At 51.2% G+C, this 16,073-nt stretch overlaps 1 protein-coding gene across 2 annotated transcripts in view; it reads right to left on the bottom strand.

The window, feature by feature from the left end:
• Window positions 1-16,073, bottom strand: part of TTC7A (tetratricopeptide repeat domain 7A) — a 116,692-nt gene that overhangs the window by 98,069 nt on the left and 2,550 nt on the right. For both annotated transcript variants that reach the window (XM_045549543.1, XM_045549544.1), the window contains exons 2-3: window positions 10,870-11,033; window positions 5,959-6,127 (exon numbers count right to left, since the gene is read on the bottom strand). In XM_045549543.1, the coding sequence (XP_045405499.1) occupies window positions 5,959-6,127; window positions 10,870-11,033 (333 nt within the window). The remainder of the gene's footprint in view (window positions 1-5,958; window positions 6,128-10,869; window positions 11,034-16,073) is intronic.

Here is a 16,073-nt window from a genome sequence, read left to right as displayed (position 1 = left end):
TGCTCTGTCCTGAGGTGAGACCCGGGCCATGGAGGCTGGAGCTTTAGGGCATGTAGACAGGACATTTCAGGAGATTAGCCTACGTTGGATACTTCTTGGGGCCCAGGGTAAGACCTACGAAAAGTAAACTTTACAAGGTTCACTCCTGGCAGCCTCTCTGAATGACAAAGCTTTGCTAAGGGCCCTTTTTGCCTGTGTACAACCATCCAAGACAGCCAAGAGTCCAGTCAGATAATTGGAGTTGGAAATTCTCTGCCCTAGCTGAAGGCAGTGCCAGAGGAGGCAGGGAGACAGGACTCTATTAGGAGACAGGGCTGGAGCCTGGGAAAGGCCTGCCCCGACCAAGACCTCACAAGCCCCCCTGCCACAGCTCCCACCGTGCCGCTAGAGAGCTCAGGGACATGCCCCCCAGCCCAGTTCACTGAGGGCCCTGAGGCCGGCTGCCTAGCGACAGAACCCTCGAGGCCTGGATCTAGATCCAAGGACTGTGCGTCAACACAGTCTCTAGCTCTGGGTTCTCATCCATGAAGATGATCCAATGCCAATTGCCCAGAGGCTTATTACTGTGGAGTTTCAGGGAGCTGATGAACCAGACAGATCCCGAACCTGGCAGACAAGGCCTCGGACCACTCCACCCATAAGGTGGAGAGTGTTGTACTCTCACCAAGGCCGGGTTGCCCAGGGGCAGCAGTCCAGGGGGGACTCTTCACAAATGCCCCTCTCAGGTGGCCAAAAGGCTGGGTCAAGGCAGAACTTCCCTTGGGACAGAACTGGGGGCAACCACATGGCCAAGACACCACGGCCACGAGGAAGTCCGCTAGCTTGCCCCAGCAGGCCGGGGTATAAGCTGCAGACCCGCCACCTCTGGGGGTTCCTCACGGACAGCTGCTTCTCCCAGAGCCACATCACACCAGGGGCAGGCTTTGCTCACCTGCCTCCACTCCCTCAAGGGAAGGGACCCTACCTGTTCGTCTTGGCACCCTCAGCTGAGTCAACTGCCGGAAAATTTTGCTTTCTCCTGTAGAAAGTGGGCCAGGAACCACGGGGGGGATACAACCACAGGGGCCAGACTGCTGGCGGGAGGGACATACTGACCTCCGACTGGGGAGGGTGGTGTGCACACGTTGGGCCGAGGTCTGAGCGAGCTGGGAGGAGGGAGAGGATGCTGCAGGCTGAACAGCCAAGGGAAGCTCCTGGCACCTGAACTGTGTCCCAAGGGAATGTGAGGGCTCATCTACACGCAGAGTAAAGAAAAACAGTGTGACAGGCAAGGACAGTGGCCCAAGAAAAAGAGAAGGGAAGAACTTCACGGATCACGCCAGGCACCAGCAGCAGACCTCGTGTGGCTGACATGTGGTGCTCTGCGAAGGGAGAAGAGGAAGAGAAGATTGGTTGAGGGCGCAAAAGAAATGACCACTGTCCTCAGGGACCTGGAGCTCAGTGGAAGACAAGGCTGACAGCCACGAGCACACAGACTCAAGCGCGCCGGGCTCTGCCAAGGGCTTCGCGAGGGTGGGCAGCACTGCAGATGGGCCTTCACAGGAGGGCCTCGAAACCAGAGGATTCTAGAGTGTTTTTAATACAGGGTAAATGGAAGGTGTTCCTCCCTCAGACAAACTAGATGGTAGTGGGACGGCCCCAGCCAGAGTATATATCTGTCACCTGCACCCGGAACAGGCCAGGAACATTTCCTTTCCCAGGGCCTTCTCCTGCTCTGACAAGCTTGGTCAGAGGACAGTCACAAAGGGGCCATAGCAGGGCCTGGGGAATGGGGTAGGAGAGGAGCAGGCTTCCACTCTGGACCAAGATGACTGACGCTAGGTTGAAACAGAAAAGCAAGTTTTCTGAACAACTCACCCACAAACCACCAGCCCTGGGAAAGCAGACCCCGGGGAAGTGGCACAGACAGTCACCAAGGCTGTAGCTCCTACTCGACCCAGGGCTAAGAAGCCTTGGAGAGGAGAAAGTCCTTATCTGCGTGAACCTGTCTTGGAGGTAACTATAAGCTGCTTCCTTGCACCCTTTCATGGGCTCCTCTGTTATGGGCAGGATGCAAGCTTTGGAGACATCCATCTGGCCACCAATGCTACTTACAGGCTATATGACCTTGGGCAAGCCTTAGTTTCTCAACTATAAAATGGGCATAACAACCTATCATTTTACAGAGTAGCGATGAAAGTTAACCCATCAGTCAACAAACGTTTATTAAACAGGTGTTCCAGGGCAGAGTTTCTTCAGCTGAAATGTGCATACCCAGGAATGTTACTAAGGTACAGATTCTGATTCAGTAGGTTTGGGGAAGGGCCTGAGAATCTGCATTTCTAACAAGCTCCTGGGTGGTGCACACAGGATAATCGTGCCCCCTCACCCCTCACCCTCACATGCAGACACGTCAGATGCTCGGCTTCCAGAGAAAAGGGTCTGCACCTAACGTTTCTGGGAATGCACCAAATGTCAGGTACACCAGAGAGGCTCAGGAAATTGGTCCCTGGGGAATGAAGCACTGAATGGGGGATTCTGACAGGCAGGGGAGGGGCTCTCAGCCCTGCTCAGGGCCTGCAGGTGACCTGGGAGCAGCTGGCCATAGGACAAGGCGTTACTGAGTGACAGACTAGTCAACATGACTGCTTCTCTGCAGCCAGGAGGAGCTAGAGGCAGGACCCAAGAAGAGGTGTTCTTCCTCCAAAGCCTGAGCCTCCGGCAGGGCCAGCCCGCCTCCCAGGTGCCACTGAGAGGCTCTAAAATCCAGTCTTCTACTCCTGGCAGGACCTGGTCCGTCAGAGCACAGATGTGACTAAAATGCTGGGGGACAGAGAGTGCTGGGGGGCTGGGCACAGACCACGCAGACATGGAAATGACAGTCATCTCATAAAGGTGACTTATTTTTCTGTCTTGGGGGAGAAAATGTGGTTTTCTATTAGTCCTGAACAAACTCGACATGGACAATAACTCTTCGCCTTAGAGAATGTGGAGGGTCACATACCCCTGACCCTATATACGCGTACCTGCCATGCCGTCTCTGCCCTTGGGGCAAGCTGCGCCTGCCCCTTTCCCTCAAGCTCCTGTGTTGGTGTCCAAAGCCTCCCTGAGAATCAGACAGCACCTTTGGGTCTGACACACACATGCACGTCACTTTCCACTTGAGCGGAAGGCCAAGTCCTTGTGAGCTATGCCTAAGAGGGTCCACTGCCAAGCCCCTCTGCTCTGAAGGGGAAGGAGGGTGAGTGAAGTGTGTTTCATGTCTTGGAAGAGTGGGGGTGCAGGGACACAGAGCCTGCCCCTGACCTCCCTAATAAGAGCAGCAGCTCCATGTGGGAGACACCCACACTCGGGCCCCCCTGAGATCCCCAGCCTGGCCGGCTCAGGCTCCCCTGCAACACATGGGCTCTGTCCTCCTCCTCCAGCCAGGTGCGCCTGAGACCCAAACTCCCTGCCCCACCAGATGGTACCAAATGGAACCACAGAGCAGAATCCAATGCAACGTGGTAAATAAAGCCACGGCACAACAGCCTGGACAGGAGCGCTGAGTGTGGGCCAGTCAGCTCCTGCAGATGGAATGGAGCCCAAGACCGGAGGCTGCCTGGGGGCAGAGGACCAGAATTCACACACAAGCTGACTGGTATCCTGGGTGACTTGCTTCCCTTTTGTCAGCCTCGGTTTCCTCCTCTGTAACATGAGGGTTTGGCCTAGATCACTTCTGACTCCTTTCAGCCTAGTACTCCGAGCAACATCGCAGGGCATGTACACACTCTAGCTGCTGGGGTTCAAATCCTGCTCTGCCACTTCCTGTGAGACTGGCACAAGTCACCTCACCTCTTCCAGCCTTCATTCCTCACCCGTGGGACCCTGCCACGGGGGTAACTGTGGGGATTCGGTGAGGGCACAGTTGGCACGGAGAGGACTCCACACACATTATCACTGTGTGAACTCTGTGGGCCCTGTGGCCACCACGCTCATGCTTGCAGACGGAGTCAGGACCAATGGCCAGCGTCCTCATCCCCCTTTGGGTGTGGCCTCGACTCTGCGTGGGCAGACCCACCAGATGCCCCCAAACCCAGGAAAATCAACATCATGCACACCCTGGTGGCCTCGTGCATGGTCTCAAGCACACGCAGGGTCAGGTGAACCGCAGCATGCCAAGCAGCAGGCGTAGTCATGGCAACAGGACAGGGAGGACAGCAGAGGGGAGGCAGGCAAGGGGAGGCCACGTGCAGTCACTGGGGGACAGGGAGCTAGCACAGCCCGCGACCGAGCAGCCCATGCCGGCGGCGCCCGGCTCCTTACCTCCCCTGCAGGACCTCTGACCACCAGGACTGTGTTCCCCCAAAGCTGGAGGCATGCTGGAAAGAGTAGAGAGCAGGAGACAGGGAGCAATATACACTGAGCCAGGTTTACAGGAGAAAGTACTGAAAAGGAAACCCAAGGAAGGGTGTTCGGTTCAGGGTGTCCGTGGCAGAAGTGGCTTCCAAGAGACCCAAAAGACCCAAACGCCAAATAAAGGTCATCCCCAAGACTGGCCTGTGCCAGAGGTGCAGAGAGGGGGATGAGAGAGCAAAGGGAGAAGACCCCCCACAGACCGGGCCATCCCAGACGGGTACCTGCCCTCCCGCAGGCTGGCGCTGGGTCTGCCCAGAGTGACAATCTCACCAAGTTTCCTGGAATGGCATGCACTCAAGGGGAAAGGGACCCAAGGATTCAGGGGTGGACAAACACCCTCAGTAAGCCCCACCAGCCAGAGTCAAGGAGGGCATGCCCTCCACAGATGTCACAGTCTCTCCTATGGGGACCCAGAGGAGACAGAGGAATGTATGTGTGAGTGTGTGTACGGGGGTCATATTCAAGGCCAATGTCAGAGAATGGAGGTTCTAGTCCTGGCTCCACCATGAACCTGGGTAACTTTGGGCAAAGGATGTATCCCCCCTGGGCCTCAGTTTCCCCATGTATAAGAGGGAGAGAATGTCTCTATCTATAATAGAGAAGAGGGTGACACATACTCTACTAATGCCAGGCATGAAATCCCCACAGGGCCACATGCGGCTTTTCTAGACTTTTCTCTGGGGGTTGGTTTGTGCTGGAATAGGCTGAGCAGAGGGGCTCCCAAGACCTCACTGCCACTAAGAGCCACCCCTCACGCTCTGTGATCCAGGGAAGCTTATGGATCCAGGGAAGAAGGAGCCTGAAGCACAAAGTTTGGGGTAGGACTTTTACTGACATTCAACACATTCTGGGTCAGTTAAATGCACAATTTCTCCAGCTGAGCTGTCCACAGCCACCCTCAGGAAATTCCTGTGTCACTGGCCCCGCGTCCCTGAGTTCCCCCAGAGTAGCCCTTGCCCTGGGAAGGCTGTGAGCTCCTCCAGGGCAGGAACTGGTTCTGAAGTATCCACCCCTGGATCTCAACACCCACTCCCTGAGCCACTCACAGCAGGTGCCCAACAAATACCTGAGGAGTGACAGACCCTCTGCAGCATCAAGCACCTGGTCTGTGGCCACTGTCAGTCACCAGAGCCAGCCTGACAGTGCAAGAGCACATTTTTTTCAGCCTTTCTCAACCTGGTCACATACTCGGCTGATTCCTTTTGGTCGTGACAAGGGCAGGTATGACAACCCTGTCTTATAGACAAGAAAACTGAGGCCAAGAAAGGTGAAGAGGTGACTTGCTTAAGTGCACACGTTGGGTAGCCAGTTGTTGACAGAGCCAGGGCGAGAACCTGAGTCTTCTGACATCCCTGCCTGGGCACCAGGCTGCCTTTAGCCTGGCTGGTTGCCACCAGCACCCACCCTGGACACCAGTGCCTGGGCGCTAGCAGGGGTGAAGTATCTGGACGCTGGCCCTGCAGGCCCACCCCCGACACAGCCTCCACTGGCCAACAGCCACTGCCTGTTCCAGGCACCTGGAGGCCAGAAGGTAACAAGTTGTGCATGGTGATGGGAGCCCAGAACGGCGCCCACAGCTACCTTTGATGACAAAAGCCTCCGACAGCAGCCGCATCTGATACAGGGGCTTGTTCTCCAAGGACATGTCATCAATCCCGGCCCGCGCGTACATGCTGATGGCGTCTCGGTACGAGCCCTCCACGTAATGCAGCTTGCCCAGGATCAGCATGGCCTCGCACATGTACTGCGGCTGAAAGCACAAGGACCACGTTAGCAGGCTCCTGGCCCAAAGCTTCTGGCCTGTCCCCCACCAGGTACCCACTGAGCCATGAGCCATCAGTTGCCTCAGACCCTGCTCAGGACTCCCCTCCTCCTCCAGGAAGGCTTCCTTGTCGCTCAAGCATGTGCCGACGGCTCCCATCTCCCCACACCCGAGGTCCGTAGGCTACCTTGTGGCTCTCAGTGAAATTCTTATATGAGTTGCTAATTGTTTCATGGGTGAGTGTTCTGTGCCCCCACCTAGATCCCAGAGAGCTCGCAGGCTGGGCGTCCCGTCTTCTCTCTCCTGAAGCCCCAAAGGCTGCGGCCCTGGCTGGGCACTTGTTCTGAACACAAGTGGGGAGTCAGGGACTGAGCCAAGTTTTGTAGAGCCGGAAACTTACAATTTTGGGGGTCCTCTTCTATACATATTTATGCAAATACATAATTAAGTGGAGGCCTCAGGGAGAGCCTGTGAGGGCCCTGAAGCTTATGCCTCCAGCCCCCGCAGCAGGACCTTTGTGGGGAGTAACAGCCACATTGGCCGCATGGGACAGAAAAGGGGCAGAAAACGCCTGCTGGGTCACCCTCCTCTGCCTACCAGAAGCAGGTCAAAGTGCAGAATCAAGGAGGTCAAAAGTGCCTGAATTCAAACCTGTTTTCTTTCCTCTTCTTTCTCAAGTGCTGCTTACAGCCCAATCTCCACCCCACAAAGGGACTCCTGGGGCCTCTGTTAGGGCCTGAGGAGGTCTGGGCTGGCCTGGCCACCCCGCCCTAGCTTGGGCTCTGTTCCCAGCCAGAGCGCCCGGTGCTGCTGGCTGGGGGAGGCTGAGCCGGCCCTGGGCTGGGCCACACCAGCCTTGGACATGATCCCAGTCCCACTCAAGATCTCCTACCTCCTGAGGCCATTTGCTCAGCCCCCTGCCTCTGTTCCTGTGCTCGGCTGGCCCACAACCCCTTCGGGCCAGGCCCTGGGCACTGCCCCTGCCACACAGGCACCAATCTGTCCACAAAGCTCCAGGGAGACGTAGCTCTGGCCCCTACCCCTGGCCTCTGTCACTGGCAGGAAGGTGCTGCCCCTGTCTTCCTGCAGGGCAGCCAGAGTCTGGGGTACCTGTGACCCTAACTAAGAGAAACGGAATAGGGTAAAGCCAGGCTCTGGGGAAGCCAAATCTTCCTCTCCCACTGGTCTTTTTGGTTTTTGTAAATACACATTCCTCCTTTGCATACTCAGGTACCATTCCCCTTGTCCTATCCAGATCTTGTCCATGCTTTGGGACCTTGCTCAGGCCCACCTCCTCCTGGAAGCCTCCCTGACCACCAGGGAGCTCTCTCCTGCTGAACTCCTACACCGCCTCTACCAAGTGGGCCCATTCAGCCCCTGCATACCTGACCTGCTCTCTCTGATGACTGATAAACTGGATTTTTTAAGAGCATTTGCTAGTCTCCCCAGATATGCCACCCACTCCCTGGACCAGTGCCACAGATTACACATCCCCAGAGTATGCAACCCACAATCCCTCCAAGCAGGGCAATGAATGACTCTGCCATTCCCTGCATTGGTCTCAAGCCACGGGCTCATTTCCTCCCTGCTCTGGCTGCAATTTCCTCATGGGCGAGGGACAGATAATAAAGCCTAGTCCTTGCCTCCCGTCACAGCGAAGCTGACAGCATTAATAGGGCAAAGTCCAGAAAAGAGCTTTGAACTTTTCTTGAGAAAGGAGTTAGATAAACACAGGGTGTGAGTAATTATTATTATTATCCTCTTCTACTGTACATGGGGAGAAGGACACGTTTCAAGCAAGCTGATGGGTGTCGCCAGCGGCGGTTCCTGGCGGACCAATGACAGTTTACAACTGAGTTTCCACCAGGCTGGGGAAAAATTCAAGACAATGCAGTGAATGCTACACAAAGCTAAATTCATACTATTTCAAAAGCTGCTCTCAGTCCTGAAAGCACATCCATCTTGTCTTTTGGTATCAAGATGTTTTTTCTTTTATGGAGCCAGAATAATAGAAGATGGTATAGTTTCAGTGTTGGTTTTTGCTTTTTTAATGTCCTTACTTGGCAGCATTAAAAGTTGGTTACCCTCCATGGGACCCATGCATTTGAATTTGAAATGGTCTGTCAATCCAACGGCCAGGGAACCGAACCCCTGGCCCAGAGGGAGGAGGCTGTGCAGAAAGTCGCTCAGTCAGGGGAACAGGTCCTCTGCTGTGCCGATCAGGTGTCACCTATTCTTTTTCTGCCTCACTGTCCCTGTCAATACAAAGGGAAGAATGGCCTCCTGGAGATACCCAGGTATGAGGAAAGAAGAGATGAGGAAATACTTCACAGGTGTAAAAGGGGAACTATAAAAGCAGGAGTGCCATCATCTTCCTTGACATTAATCCAAGTTTCTCACTTATTATGTTATTTCCACTCCAGTACTTTGGGAGGTGGCACCAACAAGTGGCAGAGAGCATTAGAGCTTGGGCTATGGAAACAAAAGGCCTGGGTTCAAGTCCCGCACCTGCTAGTGTGGTCCTTGGCTAAGTGATCACCTCTCCCGGTCTCTGAAATACCCTTGCAGAAGGTGACTGTGAGGCCTCCGCGGGATGGTGCAATGCCTGGAGCTCAGCGGGTAACAGAGGTTACGACAAGTGGCTTGTTTTCACCACCCTCCACGGAACCGAGCTGGACAGGATCTTAGAGATCCCGGAGAGTAGAGAGTTTAGAGCTGCCACAGAAGGGGCCTCAGGACCCACCTCTCCCAGCTCTCCTCACCCATCAGAGGTGCTCAGGACGTGCAGGGATCCAGCTGTGGGGGCACCTGCTGCCAAGAGAGACCATCCTGGCTACTCCCTGACCTTTGGGGGTAAGATAGAGAATCCCACAAATGACTTTCAATATTTTATTTTGCCTGATCAACATCAGGGTTTTGGCTTTGGCCTGGATAACACTGAGTTTCTCCATGTTATTGGCACCGATGTGTGCCTTTGTTTAATGAAGCATTGTAAATTTTGTATTTCATAACTGTGATGTGGTAGTCACAACAAATCAATATGGCCAATATAAAGAATGAGGTACTGGCATGGAGAAAGCGCCCAGTGAAGGTGCTCAGTGAAAAAGAGCAACCTGCCAAATGTATATCCTACGACTCTGTGAACAAGAAGCCGTACGTGTGGATGTATGTTTGTAATGCACAAAGAAAGGCGGATGGGACGCGCATCAGACTGTGACCAGTGCTCAGTGCTCAAATCTGAGGATGGAGGTGGGCGTGGAGCTGAGGGTGATGAACAAGGCTTTTATTTATCATTCAAATTACTGGTTTGATTGAATTTTTTATCATAAGCCAGAATCACATTTATTTCAAACACACTTTTAAATATTTAATGTTTAATTATTAATTTAACATTTAAGAAATGAAAATAGGTCTTGGTGGTAAAAGCTTGGAACCCACCAATCGGGTCCAACTCTTTCAATCAGCAGATGGGGAACAGAGGGCCCACCAGGTCAAGGGACATGCTCAGGGTCAAGCAGCTATTTCAACCCAACACAAACCTCTTAGTGCTGCAAACATGCCTGTCACAGAGCCTAAAAGCAGTAACCTTAAACTTCCAGTACACGCTCCCCTCTCCCCTACTCCCTGCAGAATAAGCCCTACACCTCCTGGCCCTGTGTTCCAGTCCCCACTCCCTGGCCCCAAAGCACCTTTACAACCAAATTGCCTGCCATTCCCTTTCTCTCCTGCTAAACTGACTGACTTTAATGAGATTCTTAACAAGAGGAATCCTTAGATTACACACTGCTTCCCCAGCTTGAAACACCCCTCCCTATCTCTGCGCCCCTCCCCTTCCAGCTTCAGCCCCCAGCAGGGTCCGATTCTAGTACTGCCATCAGCCAGAATCTTCTCTCTACCTCATGCCGAGGAGTGACCTGGACTTGCCTCCTCTTGTACACCACTCCTGGACAAAGGCTGTTTTCTTGCTGATAGGACTTTTTCCAGGAGACCTGCAGCCTCCTGGAGGGCAGGGTCCATGCCAGATTCATTTCGATTGCCCTCAGGGTGCATAACACAACGCCTTGCACATAGGACACCAAAATAAAATGTTTAAGGAAGTGAATATATTACTTTGGAGCATCTTGTGAAAAATCACTTCCTCTTTGACTCTCTAGTGACATACCCATGCCCCTATTATAGCTCAGGCTTCACTGTAATCTACAATAACCTCAAATATTAGCACACGTATGAATCACTGGGAGATCTTGATAAAATCAGATTCCAATTCTGATTTCACATTTCTAAACAGCTCCCCAGCCATGCCCACACTGCTGGAGAGTGGACCACACTTTGAGCAGCAAAGGCCTAGAGAAAGTTGTGACTATACTCCCGTCTCTGCCTCCCCTCAGTGCCGTACACACAGTAGGTGCTCGTTTTCTTTAACCCAACATATCCCAAATATTATCATTTGAACATGTAATCAATATAAAAAGTTAATGCTCATTTACACTTTTTGTTTGTACTAAGTCTTCAAAATCCCAGGTATGCTTTATTCTTACAGCACATCTCAATTTGGACCAGCCACATTTCAAGTGCCACATGTAGCTAGTGGCTGCTATACGGACAAGGGCAACTTGTAAGAAAGACTTGTTGCTCAGGTGACCAGATGACCCAGGGAGGGCTGGACAGCAGATGGGAGGCAAGAGAGAAGAGTCAAGAGGAAGTCCCAGGCTCGGGGGCTGACAACTTACCAACAGTCTCCCGTGGTTAAGGACACTGCTGAGATAATTTTTGGCTTCATTCATCTTGGGCTCATTCTTCTCCAGCAAAGGGATGGAGTCTTTTATTTTGGCATGGTTCTCCTTCAAACACTGCTCTAAGAGCGCCTCGGCCAGCAGCAATTTCCCAAAGTCATCTGAAAGACAAGGCAGGGATCAGAGTGGGTAGCAGGGGCAGCGATGCCCTGAATAAGGTGGATATGGAGAGTTGACATAGCCCTGGACCCACCCAATTGCCCCTACTCAGCACAGGAATGGCTCAGGTCTGAGAAAATACAGGCACATTTTCCATAAATTTAAACAGCCTTCCAGGAGAAAAACATAGAGGCATTCTACTATGGTCACGGTACGAATTGTCCCTTTGGGTTCATTTTCTGCTGTAGTTTAACGGTTGGGGAGGCAGAGTTCCCAGGACATAGGTACAAATTCCCAGAATTTCAGAATTGAAAATGAGGGGCAAAGTTACACGTATGCCCCGCTGTGGGTAATAAGTTTTAAAACCAAGAAGTAATTCTTCCCAAACAACTGAAGAGGAAAAAATAGATGAGGTAGCTTAATAATACATTTTCCCATGCTCCTAATTTCTGTGTAACCGTAATTGGTTTTCTCCATTTTTAAGGTATTTTAACATGACTCAAGGATAACCTAGCAGCCAAGGTAAAGAGTTAAGGTGGGAAGCAGATCTACCTGTGTATCAAGGCATGTCCTTGAACATGTTTAGTACTTGCACTTTCTGCAGTTCTCTTAGATATGAGCTCATTTGCATACCTCGCCACCTGGCAGGAGATTTATACTGCTTGGTTGAATTTTCTGTCTCCTCCTATCACATTGAAACTCCAGCCTTGTGACCACCATATTCCTGCTACCTATAGCAGAGGCGACTTGAGCATGGGAACCAGGTGTTCGATGTGCAGGGTTTGAGGTCAAGTGTGGTTTCGCCATGGGCCTCCAGTGGTTATGCTCATTGCCCCTCCCAGCAACCATAGCAAGGAGCAGGCCCACTGTTTAGTGTAGGCGTCCAATAAATACCTGTTGAGTGAATCAGATCCTCTCAACCACCCCACGAGGAAGCCATCAGGCTCAGGGAGTTAAGTGCCAATCCAAAAATGTCTCTCGGAATGTCTACTTGAAGCCATCTTTTCAGTGTTCCTTCTGCTGCCAGGACAGCACTCTCAGATCTACCCAAGGTTGCCACTCCCTCCTCACTCTCGGGATCACAGCAATTTGCTCACATCTCAAAGCCACTGGTCCAAAATCGCATGCCTCTGAAAAAGAACCTCTCTCTGTGAAGCAGATTCCCTGCAGAAAGCAGCCCTACAGCCTAGAATCCTGGGAACACAATTGCAGGAGGTTTTTGCTCTGACAACATGCATTACTGGATTCTTTGCTACCAACCCCCATGATTTTTAAAAGGAACACTTTGAGGAAATAGCCAAAAAGTACCTGGTTCAAACTATCATCTATTGCTGGCAGAATATAACTTGGTAAAACCTCTAGGGTAATTTGGCAATATATAGCAAAATTATATTTGTACCTCCCCATTAACGCAGCAATTCCACTCCTACAGATGTCCTTGCACATGTGTAAAATGACCTACATACAACACAATTCCAGTAGCATTATTCACACCAGCAAAAACGTGGAGACAGCCTTCATGTCCGTCAGCAGGCTGATTAAATAAAACACGGTACATCCATAAAAAGGGACACTATGCAGCTATAAAAGGGAATGAGGGCACTCTATGTGCTGTTACGGAATGAACTCCCAAGATAATTTGATAATAGCGCAGGAGTGCACAGCAGTGCGTGTAATATGCGGCTGTGTATTTATGCACACGAATATGTGGCAGGATACGCACACGGCTGATAAGCTCACTGGCCGATCGGGAGCCGGGTGGAACTGGAGCGAGGCTTTTCACTGCACTTTTTTGGTGCCTTTGGAAGGCTGAAACATGTGAATAGATTACCTAGTCAAAAATAAAATTTAAGTCGACCCAGGGATGAAAGGCAATCTTCTTCATTTCCAAATCTCAGCTAGGAGGTGGGGTGAGCTGCCTAGCAGTCTGGGTGCCCCTCCCCCTAGCCTGCCAGGGGTCGGCTCAGGAGCCTGCTCCGAGGGAGGGAAACGAGCCCCTCCAGGGCATTAGCCCCTCCCCAGGCCCCGCCCTCCAGGCTGGGCCCCGCCCCTTTGCCCCGGTGCCTCCGCACCGCGCCGGGTGGGTCCGCCGCGGAGCCACAGCACACCATTGGGCCACCGAGCCATCGGGCCATCCTGCCCGCCTCCGCCAAGCGCCTGCCCCGCCCAGAGCCGCAGCCCCTTGGCCCAGTGCTTTTCTTGCCGGGAGACACGAGCTTCTGCTCTAGAGCGCGCCCCTTCGCTCGAAACAGTGGGGGTGTTCTCTGAACCCCTCTGCTCGAAGTGTGGCCGCGGGTCTCTGAATGCTGTGAGCCAAGCCCGAGGAGATGACTGCAGAAAACTTAAGTACACATTTAGAAATTTGACAGAGTAATTTTGAATCTGTTGAATCTAAGAATAAAAAAAATTGGGTGGTAGTACTTTGTATGTTTTTCTTTCATTTTTCTAGTAATTCATTTTTACTGTATTTTACGAAAGCATCAGAGCACAACAGATTGGGAATTTAAACAAAACAAAACAAAACCGATCCTTCACCCCATATCTCTAAACCAATAAGAGTGACTATGACTGCAAAAGGGGCACTAATATTTGTTGAGGACTTACTAAGTGCCAGGTACTTTAATATATAGTATCATTTAGTCTGCACAGCCCTAAAAGGTATATATTATCCCCATTTATAGATGATAATAAAGATGTGCAATATTGATAGGGGGCGCAGTCAAAAACTAATCTGTCTTTTCTACAACCCATGCAGAACAGAGCTTCTGGTAATTTAAAAATAAACATCAGTCTAAGAGCTGTGAAGAGTAGGTTAAAAGCTAATAGTAAATCCAAGGGCAGGAATAAGAACTGTCCTCATTTTCACATACCTGTGAGTTTCAGACTGTTTCACTTATTAACAGTTCAGGTCCTTCTCAGGAGGCTTTTTGTCCTCCGGGTCCACACCCTACTCAGTCTACTTGCTGTTTGTTTCAAAGACACTCAGTATCACTTTCTTTTCCTCTTTTGCTCAACTCTCCTTCTCCTTCTTCCCCCTCTTCTTTCCATCCCACCATTTCTCAACTGACCATCAGTCTATGGAACTAAAGGATATTTTGGGATTGAAAGAGCTCAATTTTTCAGTTGAAAATCCATCCAGGTGGATAAAGGCTTCCCCCAATGCAAAACAAAATGCTTTTTATCATCCTACTGTTGGAAACCTACGCCCTATCCCAGTTCAAGTAAAGTGCTACAGATTCCCTCTCCCTGGGGCATTAGGAAGACCTTCCTGACTCTGGGAGCCTAGGTGCTGATTCTGCAACCCAGCCCAGCCCAGCCCCCTCGCCTCAGCAGATCCCCAAAGGAAGCCTCCACTGAGTGGCCACCCAGTCTCCCAATCCCACCGTGTTTGGAAGGCCTCCCCCCAACGACTGTCCTTACAGCCCTCTCAGCTCCTGCCCCCTGTAGGCCATAGTGCCAGGTCATAGGACCCACTTCAGGACACCTGCCTCCTGCCCAGACCCCACATTTAAGGATAGTGCTCCTCTCTCCACAACCTGCCCATTTGCAATCAGGAAATGTGAGTCCAGCCAGCTGAGTAGGGCTCGGACCAGGCCCTTCTTCACTGGGACAACCGGGCACAGTGGTTTCTGCAGCTGCTCACCTCCCAGATGTGCAGAGGACCTCTCCTGCCCACCACAGGAGAGGAGGAAAAAGCTGAAACTAGTGAGGGGCCATCTGCCTCAAACATACCCCTTCTAACTTAAACTGAAGAAATGTCCAAAACAATCTCTAATTAACAAAAAATGATTTAGCTAAAAAAAAAAAATGGGGGTGACAGATTAAGAAAGACACAAAATGGAGGGACAGATGTGATAAAGCAAGTATAGTAAAAGGTTAATGGTAGAATCCACGTGGTGGGTATACAGAGGTTCACTGCAAATTCTTTTTTATCTTTGGTGTATGTTTGAAATTTTCATAAAATGTTGGGTGTGGGGAGCAGGGGAGACCCCACCTAACAACCAAATGCAATGTGTGGCCTTTATCTAGATCCAGATTCTAATAATCTAAACATAAAATCTAATTGTTAGATTTTTGAGGTATAATAATTGTTTGGTGGTTATATTTTTTGAGTTATTATTTTATCAATAAGTACTGAAAAATTGAAGTGTGAAAGAGAAAAAAGCTGGGTATAGTTCAAACGAGACTTCCTGAGTTCATAATCACTGAAGCTGTTGATGGGTTCGTGGGACTCATTCTTCTATTGTTTTTTATGTTTGGAAATTTTTCAGAATAAAGTTTTCATTCCTTGTTTTTTAACCACTTGGATGGGCTCTTTGTTTGCACATGAAAAAACCCCAGCACAGCCAGCTATACTCTGGGGTTCCCCTGCTCCATCCTGACCAGATCTAAACCGGATGCGAGTTTGAAGAAAATGTACAAACAGTAGCAGCTGCCTTGCCCCTGGTGGGGTGGTGAGCAACCTCCTCAGACAGGAAGAGGGTGAAGGGGCCCGTTCTGCTGAGGCATCTCCTGATCCTTCATCCTACCAGACGAGACAGGAAAGAGGCTGCCACAGCTCGTCCTCCCCTTACCCCCCTGGAGTGGAATCTACCTTCTGAGAGCTACTTTTAGTTTCCCCAGGAAATCTCAGACACAGCTGGGCCTCAAGGCCTCAGTAAAGTGGGGTTCAACTCCCTCAGTACCTTCCTCCCCTCGCCCAAATTATGCAGCTGTTGAAGCTTCAGACTACTGACTTGTAAGAGTCTAACAAGCTGGGTGGGACTTTAAGAACCTCTCTTCTGGGCTGTAGGGGGGTCAGGGCCAACATCCCCCCAAAGAACAAGCTCTCCATCCCTTGAGTGATCAAGGAACCCTGCAGAGAGAGAACCATAATAGCAGCCAATCCAAATAATGCTCCATGTATGGGCTTTGGGAGTCAATTGTTTTCCCTCTGTTTCTGTGTGTGCATGTGTCCATGTGTGAGCGTGTGTTCTCGGATAGTGTCTCTAGATTTAATAGTGGGAGAAAAATCATTCATACAACCAAACCCCAAAATTGGC

Source organism: Lemur catta, chromosome 4 (genome assembly GCF_020740605.2).
Source record: "Lemur catta isolate mLemCat1 chromosome 4, mLemCat1.pri, whole genome shotgun sequence".
Classification (NCBI taxonomy): Eukaryota; Metazoa; Chordata; class Mammalia; order Primates; family Lemuridae; genus Lemur; species Lemur catta.
Note: the sequence above shows the minus strand (reverse complement) of the source record. Positions and strands in the feature narration are given on the sequence as shown.